This window comes from Schistocerca cancellata, chromosome 1 (genome assembly GCF_023864275.1).
Source record: "Schistocerca cancellata isolate TAMUIC-IGC-003103 chromosome 1, iqSchCanc2.1, whole genome shotgun sequence".
Taxonomy (NCBI): Eukaryota; Metazoa; Arthropoda; class Insecta; order Orthoptera; family Acrididae; genus Schistocerca; species Schistocerca cancellata.
In genome coordinates this window covers 737033688-737053235 of record NC_064626.1, presented here as the reverse complement: position 1 = coordinate 737053235, position 19548 = coordinate 737033688, and the positions used below count along the sequence as shown (strand labels likewise).

Sequence of the window (19548 nt, the reverse complement as noted above, 5' to 3'; positions counted from 1 at the left end):
TGTTTAGTATATTGGCCTTTAACACAGTGACAGGTGCTGCTTTTACTGTAGTATTAGCATGCAAATAAAACAATGAGTTCTTTACCCAGATAATGTTATACACTGCCATTTTATCTGATAGATTTTACCCTTAATCCAGAACTAGCTATCACTTGTAAACATTTCTTGATGTTGAATAGGACTTCTCTTAAGTTGTTTTCATTTTTACACACTGTGGCTTCGGTCTTAATGTATAGTATCAATATGACAAAGTTGCAGGCACTTCTATTAAATGACAGTAACACAAATCCACCTGATCTAAGAACACCACTACAGACTGCAATAAATATTTTTCATAAACACATTCACCTACAAAACGCACAGACCAACCCAACAAAAATACAGCAGGCAGCATCTATTCTGATGAGGTAAAAAAATGGTTCAAAAGTTTACCATACAGAAGCATAAGAACAAGTGTCATGACAGTGTACTGCATTCTATAGTTGTATACCAATGGTCTTAATTAGCGGCATACTGCTAGGTGACAAAAGCTGCATATGATCTGAATGACATGAAAAGTACTAGCAAGCAGCACACTATGTATCGTATCATGTCTCCAACATTTTTTGTTCCTACCTGACACACAACTCGTCAAAGGCATATCAAAAAAAGAAGGTGAAAAAACTTAAAGCAAGAAACTGAAAGCATGCATTGCATTCAAGCAAACATCAGTGTATTATTGATCTTGCATAGCAGATTAGGAAAGCCACAACTAGTGAATTGTGTAACAATTTCTCTGAATTAATAACTTGTCAGTTACAGCAATTAGCCACAAAGAACTGATTAAAAACAATTTCCTGAACAGATAAACATGCTGACAAGTTTGCTATTTCAGTCCATGCATATTAACCATTCATTTAACTACGGAAGTAACTCGAGCACGTTTTAATAATGCGGACCTCTTAAGGCAGCACTTGAGCCACGCAAAACAGCAGGTACCACCATGCTGCCTTGATGGCTGTTCCCAGTCGCCACTTGTTGAACCAGAGACTGGTCGGTTGTCCTTGGGTGGCAAGATGGTGATGATCGTATATACAATGATGCACTGATAGTCCATGGTGTGACCAGCATGACTTGTGCATAAAGACTTTTCCGCAATTTCCTTTCGAATTCACAAGCACCTTTTCAAATATATTAAATGTTAAACTTTATATTATCTTGTAAACACAGTTTCTTCTTCACAGATGTTTCACTCCTCAGTTCCCAACATGATTCCACAACTACAATTACCTTTCTAAGGATTAAATCCACGTAAATTTTATTGAGCAGCGAAAGTGACAGACTGGAAACACTGTTTTGTTCATGTTTTCTTTTACTGTGAAATACTTGTCACTTCACCGAACTGTCCCAACACATTTTAAAAATTAATTTAATTGTGTGGCTTTGCTCCACAGTTATAAGCTGGGGAAACATGCCTGTTATGCCCACAATTTATATTTAAAAATTGCAGAACCACATTTTGACAGGCTTCACCATTAGAAAGACGAACATTCTTTTCTTGGATAAGAATGGCACTTTAATAGAAGGTGGTGTATAGAATGTACAGGAAAGTATTTTTTGTAGCAAATCATTCACATGCTGTCTGCAGCAATCCTCTTCTAAGATGTGGCCTACTGAAATAAGCCAACTTATACGTGCAGTTTGTTGCTGTTTATACTCGGCCTCCTATGCCACGAAAAACCACTATCAGCAACAGCTACAAAAATTTCAAAAGAAATATAAACTGGTTTACAGCTACATTATAAGAGTACTAGTTTGCCCTGAAGAATACTGAAAGTTTACTAGTTTTCACTAACTACTTAGTATCTCAAGAAACTACAGACCAAGAAAATTTACCCTGTTGTTCAACAACAACAACGCTGCCTTCACTGGAAATGAAACTGTAGTTAATGACCCATGGGCACATGCGGGCAGGCGCCCGTGCGCACACACATCAAATATCTTTCATTGGTAATCATATGCCTTGGATGTTATCAGTCAAGCAGTTTGAAAGACATTTTACTATATCATCGATTAAAATTCACTATAGCCAGGCTTTTACAATCCAAGTGTAGTATTAACAAACGTATGGAAGGCAGCATGGCTAGTTTCTTATTTACCATGACTAAAATATGCTGCAAGAAGGAACCATTGCTACAGATACATCACTTCCTGCAATCAGTAATGCATTAACAACAGCAACCCATCACTAACTTATCATAAATGGTTCCTGTTATTACTGCACTTCCTACCTAAAGAGGGGATTCAGCTGGGTCTCTGGACAGTTTTATGGACACTGTACTCAGAAGAGGCACAATGATTACTGCTATTTAAGTTTAACACTTTCACTATGCTCTTTGCTGTTTTCAAGCATTGGGAGAATTTTATATTTACTACTGTTGTATGGTAATATTCTGTACATCTCATAATCCACAATACCATTTCTTCCTCTTGCCAGAGACTGCCAGTTACATTCTCGATATAAAGTATCTCGATGTACACTGATCAGTTAAGTGTTTTACACATGAAATTGTGTCAATATACATGCACATTGAGGATCTAAATATAAATTTTCCCCACATACCTGGACACTGTTTCTCAAAATTTTGCTAATATATTGAGATTAAAGAGCCCTGATTGTATTTAGCTTGTTTCTAAACTTAACTATCACAATTTATATATCTTAAAAAAAAAACTTCCAAATTAAATTTATAACAACTTCTAAAGACACAGTGCATGTAACAGGTGACTACAGAATACTCTCCAGACAGAAGGAGAAACTAATTTGACAGCTAGATTCCACATAGAAACCAACTCATCAATTATGAAAATCCATCTCCCCCACCTTTTGGTAAAACCTGCACTTTAACACAGTTGTAAAAACATAAAGATACTGAATCAAAAGTGTGTTCTGATACACTTTAACAATAACTATAAACAACTGCACATAATTAAGTCCAATGTACCGTGTACTATGTGTACATAATAGAAACTATAGTAGGTTGGCTAGTATCTTTCATCTTAATCTGGATACCTGCAGTTCAGAAATCTTATTATGGAACGAGATTGAGGTCAACCTCAACAGATAGAAAATGCACTTTCAGAACAGACTGAACCCCTAATGAAGAAGCATTTGCATCTTCAACTAATATACAAGTGCAATTGTCCAAATTACTAGACTATTTACACACACAAATATAGGATTTTTCAAAAATGATTGTGACAGTTAACATTTTTTATGAAGAGTCACACACAAAAGTAAAAAATTAATTGCTTGTGAACTGTTTGTAAAAAAAAAGAAAGAAATAAGTGACTTCTCTTATTTCTATAAACACAAATTTAATGCATCACAACATTTTACCTCCAAGAAAGTTTAAATGGCAAAGATGAATCATTAGAATGCGAGCCAAATATTCAGCGCTATACCAAAAAATGACCAGATAATAGGAATTTCTCCACATCTGTTGAAGTTAATGTAGACAATTAACCAAGTTGTATGTGATTAAGAAAGGACTTTTACATCTCTTAATTACAATAGAACACCATCTGACAAGCTGAATGTGGGATGAGAGAACTTAGAGAACCTACAAGAAAGGAAGAAAATTAAGTCAACAGTTTGAGACATGCTATCGACCAATTTGATTTCTAATGCTAGTAAAGCCAACTCAATTTCAGGCTCTAGAGAAAACAATCTGGAGATATTAGTAAAGACACATAAACCTTATGACCCATGCATGAAGAAATTGCTGTAATCATATCTGCATTCCAGTAAAATGTATGTTGTTATTGTCAAGTTCACAATTGTTTTCATTTGCCATAAAAAACAAAAACCTTATATTTACTCATGCCTTATCAAGGATTCATTAGTAAGCTCATGTCAGGGATATCTCAATGAATCACACTGAGATATTTATCAGGTATTTAAAAAAGAAATGTCACTAGACCTAACAAATGCTGTCATGTATATTACAACAGAAGTATCTTACATTCCAACTGTATCCTTTATAGCACAGAATGTCTGCAGTTACATGAACTAAAGGCCGAGGCCTATACTGAGTATTAAAATTTATGAAGCATCTCACTGCCAAGTGCATAGGTCAGGTGAATTTATTTTCAAATTAAGGAAGAGGAATTATCCTTGTTAACTCCCTTCATCACATGTGGAAACAATGTGAGATTATGAACAGAAAACAACCTGTGCTTCTCAGGCTCCTCAGGTGTTCCATGAGCACAGTACTTCACTAAGCCTGATGTGAATTCATACCAGGTGCGCACACACTAAGCACAGACTGGGGAATAAATGACCCAGGATGTTACCAAACTGCTAAATGATGCTGTTTTCAGTCCTTTCATGTAAACTGACAATTCTGTAAACCTCATCAACATAGAAAGTTGCAGCCTCCAACCATAAGCAAAATAAAAACAAACAACATTAATGTCTAACTGTATCACTGTAAAACAGTTCGCCTGTCTGATACGATACATGTAACAGGTGTCAATAATATGTGACAAATGCAGTAATGGATAAACCCATTTTAGACGACTTATTACTGTTTAAATATACGTTTAAGTAGTTTATTTACTGTCTGACATGATCAAATATTATAACCGTTTACCAAGAAGACGTGTTGTTTGCGGGAGTAAGACTAAACACTCCGCTTCTTCTGTGTCTTTACTCATATACGAAACGCACCGTATGTTTATCAAATGCTTCGTATCTAGCGCCAGTACTAAACAGAAACCTGGAATCAGGCAAACCGTGTTAATGCAATCTCACTGAAGTTTACCGGTGAACCAAAAACTGCAAGAGAGAAAACGGTGCACGAAGCGTACAACAACGACGCGTCCTGCGCCAGTGCTCGGCGGCGACTGAGTGATTGGGCGAGTGGGAGCGGCAGCAGCGCCCGTGACGTCTCCACCAACCCACGTGGGCCACGCCCCCATAGGTCATATCCTGCACGGCGTGGGTCATACCGTGGCCGGTACATGACCCCGTCCGGAAACGAAATTACGACTGCGCCTGCGTATGCATTTAACTGTCTGCAACGTTCAATTAAGCGGCCAGTACTATCGAGCTGAATAATTATCACAAAACTTGTTAAAAGAAATGGGTTATGTACTGTAATCAGTTACGTACATCTTTCAAGAACCCCCCAATGCGTCAACGAAACAATCCTAAAGAGGAGTAAGTTTTGTATTAAAGTTGTACGAACGAAGATTACGTTGTTGGGATTTTTTTCTGAATTCCACACTGATAATACGTGACGACAAGCAGAAAGGCCAAGATCTTCGGCATCAACGTAAAATTCACCAAGAAAGGAAACCGAAACGGGCTGACCTACAAAAACAGACGTGGTCATTTCCTTGGGATTGCATGGGCTCCACGGCCAAAAACGTTGCGCGAGCACATTCAGGTGCTATAAATAATTTTCTAACGAAACAGAGCTCGTGCTTTGCTATAAAATCCTATACCACTTACGAAATCGTGAATCCCGTACATGGAAAGATTTATCAAATAGTTCCACCACGCCTACAGCTATACAGGGTGTACATGATGTCCGGGAACACTTTATTTATTGCACAAGAACCAAACATCATACATGCGTCATCCCCCCCCCCCCCCTCATGTATACCACCACAGAGTAGTTTGGTAAATTGCCGATAGTCAGCGCTAGTCGCAAACACGGAGCTGCCGCATTGATGGATTGGCCGTGCTACAGAAGGGGATGTGTTTCATGAAATGGCCTCCCAGATAGCCAAATCTCAATTCGTGTGACTTTTCTGTGGGGGGCATATTAAAGATGATGTGTATGTACCGCCTCTACCACGTGATTTAGCAGAGCTTCGGGTGAGAATACGGGAAGCGACTGCCACAGTTGACGTTGCCATGATGGAACGGGTATGGCAAGAATTCGATTACAGTATTGACTTCTGCCGGGTCACTCACTCATGGTTCGCATATCGAATGTTTGAAAAGACTTTCAGAGGTTCTCTTCAAAATTCAATATGTATGACACCTATACAATGTTAAGTTCTTGTGCAATAAATAATTGAAAGTGTTCCCGACCTCTATGTACACCCTGTATTGGTGACCAAGGGTGACTTGATTGAACCCAGTGGCGAATCGCAAGAATGGAATGGGGAGATTACAATATAACGTAAGAGCTGTTGCTCTTGATTTCCTTTAACAACATCCCACTTGTATTGAAGGAGTGGCAAAAAGGGTAAGTACCTGAAGACTACATACAAAATCGGAAATAGGAATGCAAATTGATAAAATGTCACACAAACCACAGAGCGACATTAGTGTGCTTTTCTGCAAAGTCCCATGAAATAGTTTCTGTTAAGCCGACCGCAATACAGAACTAAGATTTCACATTCAGCAACAAACTGAAGATCTGGTCGCGAGTAATGGGCGCAGCTTGCAAATGTCGTGACCGATGCCCTAACGATCGATCTGTTGTAATCGGCCACCGTCGGAAAATGCGTCACAGTCTGACAGGGTGGTTATGGAATGCTGCAGGCACAGCTGCTACTCGTCGTTGCTCAATTTAAAACATTTCAGCTGCACTCTTTAACGCAGAGACGAGGCCGATTTTGCGATTGGTCCATTTGGTTGACGTCAGCTACGAAATACAATACCTAATTTAGTAACTGCTGCTTTACACGTTTGTGAAGTTCCGAGTCCAGAGCTTTATTCCCTCCCAAAAGTACTTTTCAAATATGAATTTACTTCCATTAACAACATTTCCTATTGTGGGGGAAGGTATCACAATTACATTCAAAAATTATATAACCATGATCAATATGAACTACACAAAAACATGGTATGTGAAGATACAGTTCATAAAAACATGTTTCCCGTCCTAAAACAGTTAAGACAATGAAGCATTCTGTCGTAAAGTCACGATTCTGGTGAAAAACTGTAAATCCATAACTTCTACCACTCTGTTACATACAGACTGTTACATACAGAGCCCATCACAGCGTCACGGCACGAACTTGCCAGACAACGATGACGTTTGGCGTTAAGATTTTATGTACATTTGCAGTAGGTATATAATTCTTACTGAGAACTTCGAGCTCTCTACAAATGGGGCAAAGGACGCACAAAATTTAACAGCTTTACTGTTCAAATTGGACATACGTATATTAGTTTTGAAAATAGTTTACACAAATAGTGTCCTGTAACGCGTGTTCAATCCGTAAGGTGCGATCTTACGAGCAAGTCCAGTGTATCAGTGGGCATCTGGCACACGAACAAAATTTGCTTGCCGCAGCTGCTCCCGGTGGCGTAACCTTTGGCATGCATCACTATCATACGCCACCGGTGGCACTACAATCATAGCGACTCAGCCAAAATATTAGCATTCTAACGAACTTTTAATAGATCAGGTGTTAAGAAGTGAAGAGAGAATAATAATAACACACGCCTCTGCACACGGAGCAAGTCACCTCCATGCGTGTTAAAAATTTACTTCGTATAAAACATCCTCTCCTGTCAAAATACTTTTCTAATCGTTCAAGGTTTACTCTTGTTAATCTACAGTACGATTTTATGAGTTTCCCAAAAATTAATTCGCGGCAGATATCTTGAAAAAGCACAACAGTCGAAAAGATGCAAACGCGTCAAAGTTAGCAGATTTCATATAATTTTTACAAATGAGAAATATAAAAACAAAGTAAAAGAGCACAGAATACAAAAAAGATAAATTCGGGAGGGCGAGCCAAGTCCAACGGCTGGAACTGGCAAGTCCACAGGGCTGTCTCTAAACTGGGACGAAATTAGATGCGCCACATCGTACATCAAAGTGCCCGCGAAGTCTGTAGTTGCAGGAAACGCAACACCTGCTCCTGCTACCGCTGCCAAAAAACTGAGGCCACGTTTCCACTTTTTTGTTTATGCAGTTAACTACATCCGTTGATTGGAAACAATGATGCACCGCAAGGACCGTATATATATATATATATATATATATACAATATTTCGCCTTGGAAAATCCGTGCCCAAGTAATTAACGTATTTTGAGTCAGTCCCACGGCACACCGGGGAACCACAGATGGAACATTTAAGAATAAAGCCAACGCTGTCGAAAGAGATAACAGGGAATTTATTATCCCAATAGCGATCACCCGAAAGGCTGGTTAACCGAAGGCGTTCCGGTTGGCAAATTCAAATTGGCGCACGCGCACCACCTAGAAGTTCCGCTAGTTATGAGCTGGTCGTAAAAATGTGATTTAGTCTAGTTTGAAATTCTGTGCGATAACACTTACTTTCAAGCATAAAGAAAAAACAAAAGTTTTCTTCCACCAAACAAGGCCAAAATTTATTAAGATAATTGAGGCTGAAAGAGAAAATGATTATACCAGAACTTTTTAGTTGGTGTTTCAATATTTTATACACTACTGGAACTTTGTTTTTAAAGAATTAAAAAGCATCCCTCCAAACTGAAGTGTATTTGGTGAACAACAACTTAGGAGGAGTAATTTTCTAGCTTTTATGTTCATCCATTCTAATGTCCCATAACGTCGGCAATGATTTGTACGTTTCGGTGCATGAATGGAATCTCTTCCTGTTTTGGACTCATTTAAAGCGTCGACACTGTACATTAACGAAGCATGCAAGCAACTGACAAGTATATTGCCAATACTGCCCACAAACAGCACAATACTGCTCGGGAGCGCCAAACGTATGAAACTTCTTTTTTTTCCCCCTCTTCCAATACTACTGCGCAACCTCTCAAGCCAATCTACACATGTCCTACCGAAACATGGGCAGTAACATTTACCTCCCTGTGAACTTCCGCTTGTGATGGACTGTGCCCTTTCTCCAACTGAAGGGCACACATTCAGAATTACATGAAATGTAATGAAAATATCAAATGCTGAAGAACGATGAAATAATTTGCCAGAGTCATCGACTATCATGACCCAACGAAAGTCTAGCAACAACGACGTGCTGAAAATGGATCAACCCTTGAGACGACTACAATAAAATGATTATAAAAAGCTGAGAAAGATATCTTTAAAACGTTTGAGAGAACTAGCAAAATAGTAAAAAAAAGAGTACTTTAATACCCATTTTGAATTTTTCAGCCTTGGCTACTCGGTCAGTTCTTTGCTGTTTACAAGGCTTGTAATACGAAATAATATACGAACAGTTTTGTATTTCGTGTTTCTTATTTCTATGAACGCCAGTAAAATGTGTTTTCGTAAATGATAGCAATCCGAAAAAATTGTTTTTAATTATCAATGTTATAATGTAATAGCTCCCTGATAAAAATGGTATCGTAACAGGCGATGACGAGTCAGTGAGGTCAGGGCTAGATGAACCATCAACGTCGAGGTCACTACAGCCAGAGCAATAGATGAGTTACTAGTGAAAACCATGAACTACATTTAGTTAGTATAACAGGCTGGAGACTGATTCATTCTCCTCCAGCAAGCAAGACCAATTTTTTGGCCATTGTGGTAACTATTAGCTCCTGTACTTTGTACTAATGGCTGTGAATACTGACCCCCCCCCCCCCCCCCCCCCGACAAGTCAAGTAATGCACTGTATGTGAACTCGTTGAATTCTAGTTCAGTTCTACTAAATTAGATGGTATCTCCGTTCTAGTTGGCACAGACATTTTACGAGGGGAATCCCAAAAGCAAGTCTCCTATAAGTACATAGACCTGTTTCTTTGTACAATAGTTTACATCAATTTACAGCTTGAACGTTATCTATTTTTCGACATAATCACCATTTCTGTCGATGCATTTTTGTAGACGCTGTGCAAGTTTTTGTATGCCCTTGTCATACCAGCACGTCGCCATGCTGTTCATAAAGTTATGAACCTCTACTTTCACCTCGTCGTGGAACTGAATCGCTTTCCTGCCAAATGATCTTTTAACCTAGGGAACATGTGATAGCAACTGGGCGCTAAGTCAGGACTAAAGGGTGAGTGGGTGATTATGTTCCACTGAAACTGTTGCAGGAGAGCAACGGTTTGCCGAGCGATGTGTGGGCGATCGTTGACATGGAGAATGTGTGTGCCTTTGCTCATCATTCCTCTTCTCCGGTTCAGAATTGTCCGTTTGCGTTTTTTCAGTCTCACAGTACCTGTCAGCGTTAATTGTGGTCCCAGCGATTCAGCTCCGACGACGAGGAGAAAGAAGAGGTTCATAACTTTCTAAACAGCATGGCGGCGAGCTGGTATGAGATGGGCATACAAAAACTGCCACCGCGTCTACAAAAATGCATCGGAAGAAATGGTGATTATGTCGAAAAATAGTTAAATGTTCAAGCTGTAAACTGATGTAAACCATTGTAGAAATAAGCAGGTCAATATACTTTTAAAAAATAGAAAACCTTACTTTTGGGATTACCCTCTTAATTAAAGTTTGCAGCCATGAAAACATAATTATTCCCTGAACAACAAGAGCACTAATCAATTCGCAATTCATGTACTTTGTTGAATAGAAGTCTGAGAATTGAGTAGTGAGATGCTACAGCGCTCAATCAGATTCTGCAAATTTTCAAGTTGTGCCTTTATTGCTGAAACGAATTTACACTTACTAACAATTCGTTAAAAAGGCTACAAAAGGTAACTTGAAAACAAAGGGAAAAAAAGTTGTACTCTTGACGGAGGAAAGAAGGGGAAACTAAAATCTACAATAATGATCAGCCGTAAGTACGAAACGACAGTTTTGATAAAGAAAATTCTCTCCTGGAATAGAATGTCCTATGATTTCGTATCAGTAAATCAACCGACCTACTGCGACCCAATACGTTGTCAGAATTACGTTAAGAGAGGCGGGACGGTGGCGATCAATATCTGCAATACGGCGTGACGCTTCTCTGCTTGAGGAAACTACTTCCTGTCACAACGATTCATCAAAGGGCTTCAGTGAAATCAAAATGAATTTAATAATCTACGTATATAAAGAAAGAAACCGGGGAAAGCGGAAAATAAAAATGAAGAATGATTCACGGAGAACGACTAAAGCGTCAGCGAAGTTTATATTAAATGTTTTTAAATACAGGTGTAAAGGGAAACTAAAATACTGCTGGACGCTATGGTTTACTAACGTACACTATTTAGCTTAGTTCCCAGTTGCTGCTTTGTCTTAATACCCCAAAATGAAGCAACATTTATTAATTACTCGCACAAGTTACTTTTCCACGTACGTACAGGGTGTTCAGGAGGAATGGTAAATATTAAACGATATTATAGGAACGATCATTAGAAGTGTTAATGTCGCATAGGCATGGGCTCAAAGTGCATACTGCTATAAGTTATGAGCACTTTTTCTTCTTTGCTACTGTGTAATATATCTTCTACTGAAGAGGTGCTCATGGTTTTTTTAAGGTGTACATGTTAGAGCCTATGTTTACTGACTTTTGTGCTTCGAATGATCGTCCTCCTGGGACACCCTTTATTTCTTCAAGTCTCAATCTACTTGTTCGGCGACTTCCTGTTAACACCCGGACTACAATGTCTCCACAGAAAGGAGCAATGAATGCGCGTAACACTGCGAAGGAAGTGGTGTGGTAATCAGCTGTCTTCACACCGAGCATTATCTCAGCTTACCAGCCAAGAACTAAACGCTTGTTCTAAAACTGGCTCTTGTTATATCTGAGACAGAACATTGTATTTTAGGAATGCTTTAGCACGGTATCAAAGCAACGGACGAAGTTTCGCCATTGTATAAGTTGTGTATTTTCTCTGCTCGCACCTAGTTGGTCTTTTAGGAGTACACAGACAATCTTAAGGCAGCGTTGAAGTAGGAGATACCTCACCTGTCTTACAGCTCTCAAGGGCAAACTGTTTTTACTTTCCAGCTGGAACTCTTTAGAAGTTGACCTTAACTGCGAACAACGATTTAAATCTCTCGCGTATCAGACAGCAACGGGAACAAGATTCTCGATCAACTGCCGCCACACAAGCAATTAACGCACAAGAAAACAGTCTCCGGTAAGATACTGTTTAAACATGTTTATTATCCGAAGAATACCCGAAACTGTTCGCTGCCAAACGAAAAATACTTCTGGTAAAACAATCTTGAAATGTTGTGATACGATTATGTAACGTTTGTCTATACCATATTTTATTTATCAAGAGATAAAATAACCCTCACTTTTATGATACTACGTGGGAGGCCAAGAAACGGAATGGCGGCTAAGGAAGCAGTTTTTACTTTGACCATGTTACGTAAGCTAATCCTGTCCAGTAACTGTACTTTTTTCTGCTTCACACAGAGAAGAATTATAACCCGTCAACACAAACTAATGCGAAATACACCCAAAATCATCTGGTGTTTTGAGATAGCTCCCCCTGTGCACCAAATTTACTCAGAGCGTTAGAGAAGGAATTTAAATTCAAAGGTTTGGTGCATTACTATTTGTACACTACAATGACAGATGTTTGTAATCAGTCCACAGTCTGCAAACACAGGTAGTCCACTGTATTGTACATGACCGACCGGTGTTGCTTCCTTGGTAGTTCCTAATGAACCCCTAAGAAAGTTTAGCGAACATAGAGGTAGCTAAAATGGCCATTATAAATCGTAAACGAGCGGCTGTGTCCACTATTACTCCTGGTTGTTCTATGAGCGCTCGTCAAGATTGATAAATAATTTTACAGTTGTTGTCTGGTGGTACTGTTGTAAAGTTATAAAGTTATAAAGTTTTTATGCACATAACATAGTTTTCGAACGCATTAGACATCTGTCCACTGAAGTAGACATCGCGCATTAAAGGTTCTACTTGGCTGATCATCATACTGCACTTTTCTCATCGAAGACGCAACTGACGTCATTAACTGCACATTATCTATTAAACATTTAACTGATTATCGTTACATACCGGGTGATCAAAAAGTCAGTATAAATTTGAAAACTGAATAAATCACGAAATAATGTAGATAAAGAGGTACTAACTGACACACATGCTTGGAATGACATGGGGTTTTATTAGAACCAAAAAAATACAAAAGTTCAAAAAATGTCCGACAGATGGCGCTTCATCTGATCAGAATAGCAAGAATTAGCATAACAAGTAAGACAAAGCAAAGATGATGTTCTTTGCAGGGAATGCTCAATATGCATCCCTACAGATGTCGGTCGATCACGATACTCTTGCTACTTCAGGTAACCCCAAAGCCAATAATCGGACGGACTGAGGTCTGGGGACCTGGGAGGCAAAGCATGACGAAAGTGGCGGTTGAGCACACGATCACCACCAAACGACGCGTTCAAGAGGTCTTTCACACGTCTAGCAATATGGGGTGGAGCGCCATCCTGCAAAAACATCGTATGTTCCAGCTGGTGTTGATCAGCCAGGCTGGGGATGATGCGATTCTGTAACATATCGGCGTACTCCACCGTCACGGTAGCAGTTACAAAACCAGAATCACGCATTTCCTCGAAGAAAAAAGGCCCGGTAACGGTAGATGTAGTTCTAATAAAACCAGATGTCATTCCAAGCATATGTGTCGTCAATTTTTACCTAGCTATCTACATTATTCCGTGGTTTATTAAGTTTTCAAATTTATACTGACTTTCTGATCACCCGGTATTGTTAGGGAGACGTCTCATTTACGTTTCTGTCAATTACAGAAGGTAGTGATACTACTATCACTAACTGGTTTGACAATTCGTGCATTCAAGTCGCTTCAGCTTGTGCGGCTCTCCAACCGATATGCCAAGTGGATATCAATAGCTGACATATGCACGCACTCATCGAAACAGGACATAGTAGTTGCGCGTTTTCTTTTATTTCTCTGATGTGACTGTGGTACACTGCTGGCTTCGGCATAGGCAGGCTGGCAATGAAGTTCAACTTCTTGAATACGAAGCACTGGTAGCACTAAGTCTCAAACATAGGGAAGATTGAAAAGGCCCCAACAAAGAAGAGAATCAGCTACACTACCAACAAAGAAAATGAGGCCAGTTTCCAGAGCGGCCTAAGTAGTCCGATTTCATGAGGGAAATTATTGGCAAAAATAATGGACATCAAGAACAGGCAACTGAATTTTTGCCGAGGTCCTCAGATGCACAGTGTCTACTATCTCCATTTTATTTGTAAGATATTGGCATGTTCCTATGCCAATGGGGTAAAATCGGGTTATGTGATGGTCAGGCCGAAAACAGTTCCAGCTTCAGCAACAAGATTGCGCCTGCCGTGTATCCAAGTCCGGTCATATGCCAAGCACCACCTTTTGACTAGTTTTGTGGTTATCTGGATGTCTTGGCGATTACTGTGTGCTGCTTTTTGCCGTGTTTTCACAGTTTCAAGTGTATTGCGGAGCTTCAATGAAGTTATGTGCCTCAAAAAGCGCATGGACATCAGGAACAGGCAACTGAATTTTTACCGAGGGGAGAAGGGGGTCGGACGGGAACAGAAACGAGGGAAAAACTGTTCCTCCTAAAGGAGCCCTAATGAGGTAGGTCTAAAACGCTAATGTTAACCTTATAGGCTTTCTTTTGGAAGCTAATGAGAGGAGGCCTAAGAGTGTTTTAAGGGTTCATTTCTTCAGACACCCTATAAAATAAGCAATTTTTACACTTTTTGGAAAAACTAATGAAGTAATCAACGTAAATGCTTTTGCAGATTATTTACTGATTCTTGTACAAAATTTCCTGATTCAATCAGCATTAAACCTCTCATCTGAGGAGTTGCTCTGTGAAAATGAGGCGCGTCCACGACGGAATTCCTGCATTCTGCAACTCTCATCTGAAAAATTTCTTAAGCTATGGGATATTGCATACCAAGTAATGGCATACTTTTTTTTAATCTGAAAAATAATAAAATTGAGGTTTGAAAAAGGATCTTTTTCGTGTTTTAGGTCACATTTTTTGCACTAATTAATGAATAAATTAAAACAAAAAATTAGCCTATTGCTCCTTGTAGACATGTGCAAGTATTTGACACAAATTTCAGAAACTTTAGTTTCTGAAATTTGGCTGATTCACTACTCGCGAAAATTAGCATTTATTTCATTAGTTATTCGAAAATATTGACTAAAAACACGATAAAACTACATTTCTGTTTCAATGGTCAACCTTTTATTATTTTTTACGAAGTCCAATAAACTCCGTGCGTAATATCCTATAAACCAGGAATTTTTTTTTCGATTTCAGGTAAGATATGCATACTGCAGGTCTTCCTTCATGGACATCTCATTCTGGACAGAGCAAATTTTAATTCCTCGGATGTGAGGCGAACGATGAAAATTTCTTTTGAAAATCAGAAAATGTTCAAGAGTCAATAAATAATGAGAAAATAAATTCACAGTAATTGCTTCATTAGTCTGTCAAAAAAACATTGTAAAATCGCTGATTTTATACGCTGAGGAGAATGGACCCTTAAGGCTCTAGTAGTTTAGTTGTTCACAGCAACAACCACATTAATAGTAGTGCCTCTAATTCCGGTGCCGTTATGAATTCAAGAACAATGATTATAAATAAAAGGTAATACATTTAACCAATTTTACAGCCCGGCGGACAACGTGAAGCAAAATTCATATTTCATCAGACTGTTACGTGTTAGTGACGTTAGACGTAAGCGGCAATGCTTGAGCACAGAGATCCAGAAGGAAGTCGTCGGCTGACAACTGCTTTGTTGTCACTTCCTGGTGGCAATGGGGAAACGCATTGGTATGTGAAGAAAAAAAAAACCCTTCCTTTAAGTTCACGGCACAAAGCGAAGCGGCGAAACTCTGGCTGCAGAATAAAAAGATGACGTTGTCTATATTGAACGTAGAGGTTAACTAACGTAAAAGTGAATATACACCGCAGATGGTGTAGCTCTAATAACTGATCTATTGAAATTTTACCCAAAGAGGAAAGCTACTGTGCCATGACCCAGAGTGGAAAATCAGCGAGACCACACTCTCAAAGTCTAACAGTAAGACTTCGGTAACCGAGACAAGCCACGTGTAATGTGTGCTATTTGTTACATAATATGTGCTATTTGTTACACAGGAAAGTACAAAATGAGCAGAGGAACTGACACAGAAACTCACTCTAAATTCACCACAGGAATGAATTGTGAGCCAGAGAAATAATGAAACATCATGAAGAATCAGTAGCTTCTATAAGAGATACCTGTACGTTTTCAGTCTACTTGCAGCCAGCGTTCTCTTTATGAACACTAAACCGCCATATTTATTACTAACTACAGTTGTCTTGTTTTGCTCTTTGTTTGCTCATGGCTGACAGCAATCGGCGATTTATCTTTGTTTAGCATGAGGATTCGGGTGGCCAGGGAGGCAATGTAATCGCCAGTTGCATATTCACAGGCACTAAAAATAATCTAACACGGGGAAAAAAATAGTAGTATAGAGCGACAACTCCGGTGGCCAAGATAACAATACGATGCTACTGGTTTCTAGCACTTACGTTGACGAGGTTCAACGTAAGTATGTTGTCCCAGTCTACTGCTACTTATGCTGTGACCGCTTTTAGTCTCACAGAAAAAAGAAAATGAGTTGAGAGTTAAGAGGTTTCCTCGGAAACTGTCAGACTAATATGTAAGAAAAAGGGAGGTAACGAATGACAATACTGCCACAGCTGGGAATGAAATCAAGACTTAAGCTGAAGCATATCGAATAAAAGAATTTCATGCATAAAGGAAGAACTTGACACTGAACTAAATTTCTAGCCACGGTTTGAAGAATTTTTACTTATAAAAGTTAATAGGCTTTTAATATTTATATTCAGCCCAAATAGAAGTACTGTACCCTACATTTTTCTTCCAATTAATTATTTCGGTAATAAGTTTTCAAGAATACTCAAAATTTTACTTAAAGCGTACTATAGCCCCACGTACCAGTATTTTTGCTTTATAAATCAGATTTATTAAAGACAGTTTTCTCCTTTCTTTAACAAAATGTTATCCTCAACTTACTGTTCGCTTACTCTGCACTTGTATATTTTGTTTTTTATTTTTTATAATTTAGGGCACTTCGTTCAGTTTTAAGGGCCCAGGAATTTGCACATACCTCTTCATCAAATGTTCACAAAAAAGTTGTAATTGCTTGGATAGTATTCTATAGATGACGTTAAGCTTTCAAGAGCTTTTGTATGTAAAGACTTTTCACGCGTTTCCGGAAGGAAAAACTGATGAAGCTAATGATTTTTCTGTTTTCTCACAACTTTGATTTTGGCACTTTCATTTTTGTTTTCAGTCTCCAGCTGATAATACTTCTACATTTTTTGCTGCTTTCTCACTAGTTACTTTGTTTCTTATGATCTCTGTACTGTCTTTTTTTCCCATTTGGTAAGTCGAAGAACTGGACCTCCATTAGTTTTATTACACCAGGTTTATTATTTTACTTTACCGCGATTCCTCTTTTGCTTATAAGTGCAATATTCAGAACTGCTTTTAAGCAATTAAACACTGTAATTGAGGTGCACCTTCCACAGATCGCACAATGAAGTACTCTTTAATTCAACAGAGGACGGCATAATAGAGGATGATACAACAGTGTTTATCAATTCGTGGGCAGATTATTTTACACCGCCGTTTGGACGTTATGGTTACTCATTTTGTGTCTGTACTACGGCGATCTTTTTAACTCAACAGCACGAACAGCTAGCCGCGATTGTCGAACTTTTATTATTCACAAAGCAGAGTTTCGCGCTAGCATCCCATGACAGAAATTAAAGTTATCAGATCGCAGCCAATTACAAATAAATAGTACTACAAACTGAACGAGTCAATCGGGAAGTGTCGTGGAAGGGTGCCATAATCGCCTGGCAAAAAGTTTCTAACTTATGCCTCTTCATCTCGATGATAAAAGAGGAATTAAATAGCGCTTTGAATTCTCACTTGCTACGAATAACAGCTGGTTGTAATATCTCTGCGAACACAGCGACGGGCTCCACAACACAAAGCAAGTAAATACACAATTATAGTACGTGAAGAACAAACTTAGGACGTGACAAATGTGATTTCTTTAGAGACTTCAAAACTGCGTGTAACTGATGCAGCAATAAGGCCCAATTCTGCGTTAGTGTGTAAGAAGTAGGTCTTCCACTTATCCGGAAACTTTACTTCTGCGCTATGAATGATTGCACGATCTCTCATTTGTGTGCTATGAATGTTTCCACGTTTGCACTATGTGTCACTTTTGAACAGCGTCGTGTGCTGCGATCACCAGGTGAGAACGTCGCGGCGCATCGTCTAACGACGGAAAATAATTTGCGAATTCTGTCAACTGCGTCTGACAGAAAACTGAGGTACCGGTCGTGTGTGTAATAACGTTTATGAAGGTATTTACCTACTTATCTTGTGTTCCATTGTTGTTACTTTCTGCTAATAATGCACACTGTTGCAGGAACTGCCGCAACTGCTGACGTAATGGGTGGTTATAATTACACTTTCATTATTTGAGCCAGTGTAACCGAGAAACTATTAACCGCATGAGCACCCAAAGTTATAGGAATGACGTTCAGTCTGTGCGCTGCAGGACTTGCGTTATAAGTACTGTTAAGCGTCATGATTCGGCGTTAGGCGTCGATATTGGTACGGTGGTGCGGGGTTGAATCGCAATCAGTGTGCATTATAGTTGCAGACAGTCAACATGGTTGTTGACAAGATGACAAAGCTTTACTGATAAAGCTGTTTTATCAGAACAACAACAATCGTGCTGCTTTTTTTCGCATGTATCGACGCATTAAAGGAATACGAAGAGCTCGTCATCTGCACCGGGGTTGAAGATCATGATTCGGAAGTTTCAATCAACTGGCGATTTGGGAATTGCTCCTGGAAGAGGCCGACGGCCAAATGCTCCACAAGTTATTGAAGAAGTTACTGTTGCTATGGCTGAGAACGCGATCTTCAAGCGGTGCACGAGCTGTGTCACGACAGCCAACATCCCACCAGAAATATTTCGGGCAGCAGTAAAGCAATCTCTAGTGCAGTTCCAGGCTGTCGTAGATGCACACTGAGCACCGTTTGTAAACTGGAAGTGAACGCAGTACGCAATTAACAAACGCTACCCTCATGTGGAAAATAAAATGTTTTTATTTCAATGGTTTCTTCGTCATTTCTCTCCCGCAAAATCGTTACAAATGCTTCCTCGCAGTCTCTCTGTCCCCACGGAAAACGAGTGATTGTAGGACACTCACGTAGCAAAAGTGTAATTATAACCACGTAGTAGTTCCACTAACTGACCACATTTATCTACTGCCAAGGATGATCCAATATGTGATTAGTGCAAAAGATGTCTGAACCCATTCATAACGCATAATTTTTTGAAAAATTAGCATATGCCCTACAGAACCACTTCAATTTGCCAAATAATACGGTGAGAGGATTTTACAATACAAGACTAAGATTACTGCGTTGCAGTTAGTGAAAAACTGAACATCCATTTGTAAGTATGTGAGCCGTAACTACATCTGTTAGCTCCGCTAATAGACTTCTCTTACAGTGCACAATGAACAGTGGACTTGGATTGTTAATGCCTTAATGTTGACGTAGGTCGTTAGAGACGAAGCGCAAAGTAACTAAACAAAGAATGGAAGGGCATCGGACGT

At 39.2% G+C, this 19548-nt stretch overlaps 1 protein-coding gene across 4 annotated transcripts in view; it reads right to left on the bottom strand.

Annotated features, from left to right (window-relative positions):
- LOC126185507 (UDP-N-acetylglucosamine--peptide N-acetylglucosaminyltransferase 110 kDa subunit) overlaps nt 1-19548 on the bottom strand; it is a 278206-nt gene that overhangs the window by 25796 nt on the left and 232862 nt on the right. The window contains exons 1-2 of one of the 4 annotated variants that reach the window (XM_049928137.1): nt 4635-4852; nt 939-1704 (exon numbers count right to left, since the gene is read on the bottom strand). The exons of the other annotated variants lie outside the window; for them this stretch is intronic. Coding sequence (XP_049784094.1) covers nt 939-1096 — 158 coding nt within the window. The 5' untranslated portion in view covers nt 1097-1704; nt 4635-4852. Of the gene's footprint in view, nt 1-938; nt 1705-4634; nt 4853-19548 lie in introns of those variants that run through there. 4 annotated transcript variants of the gene reach the window in all.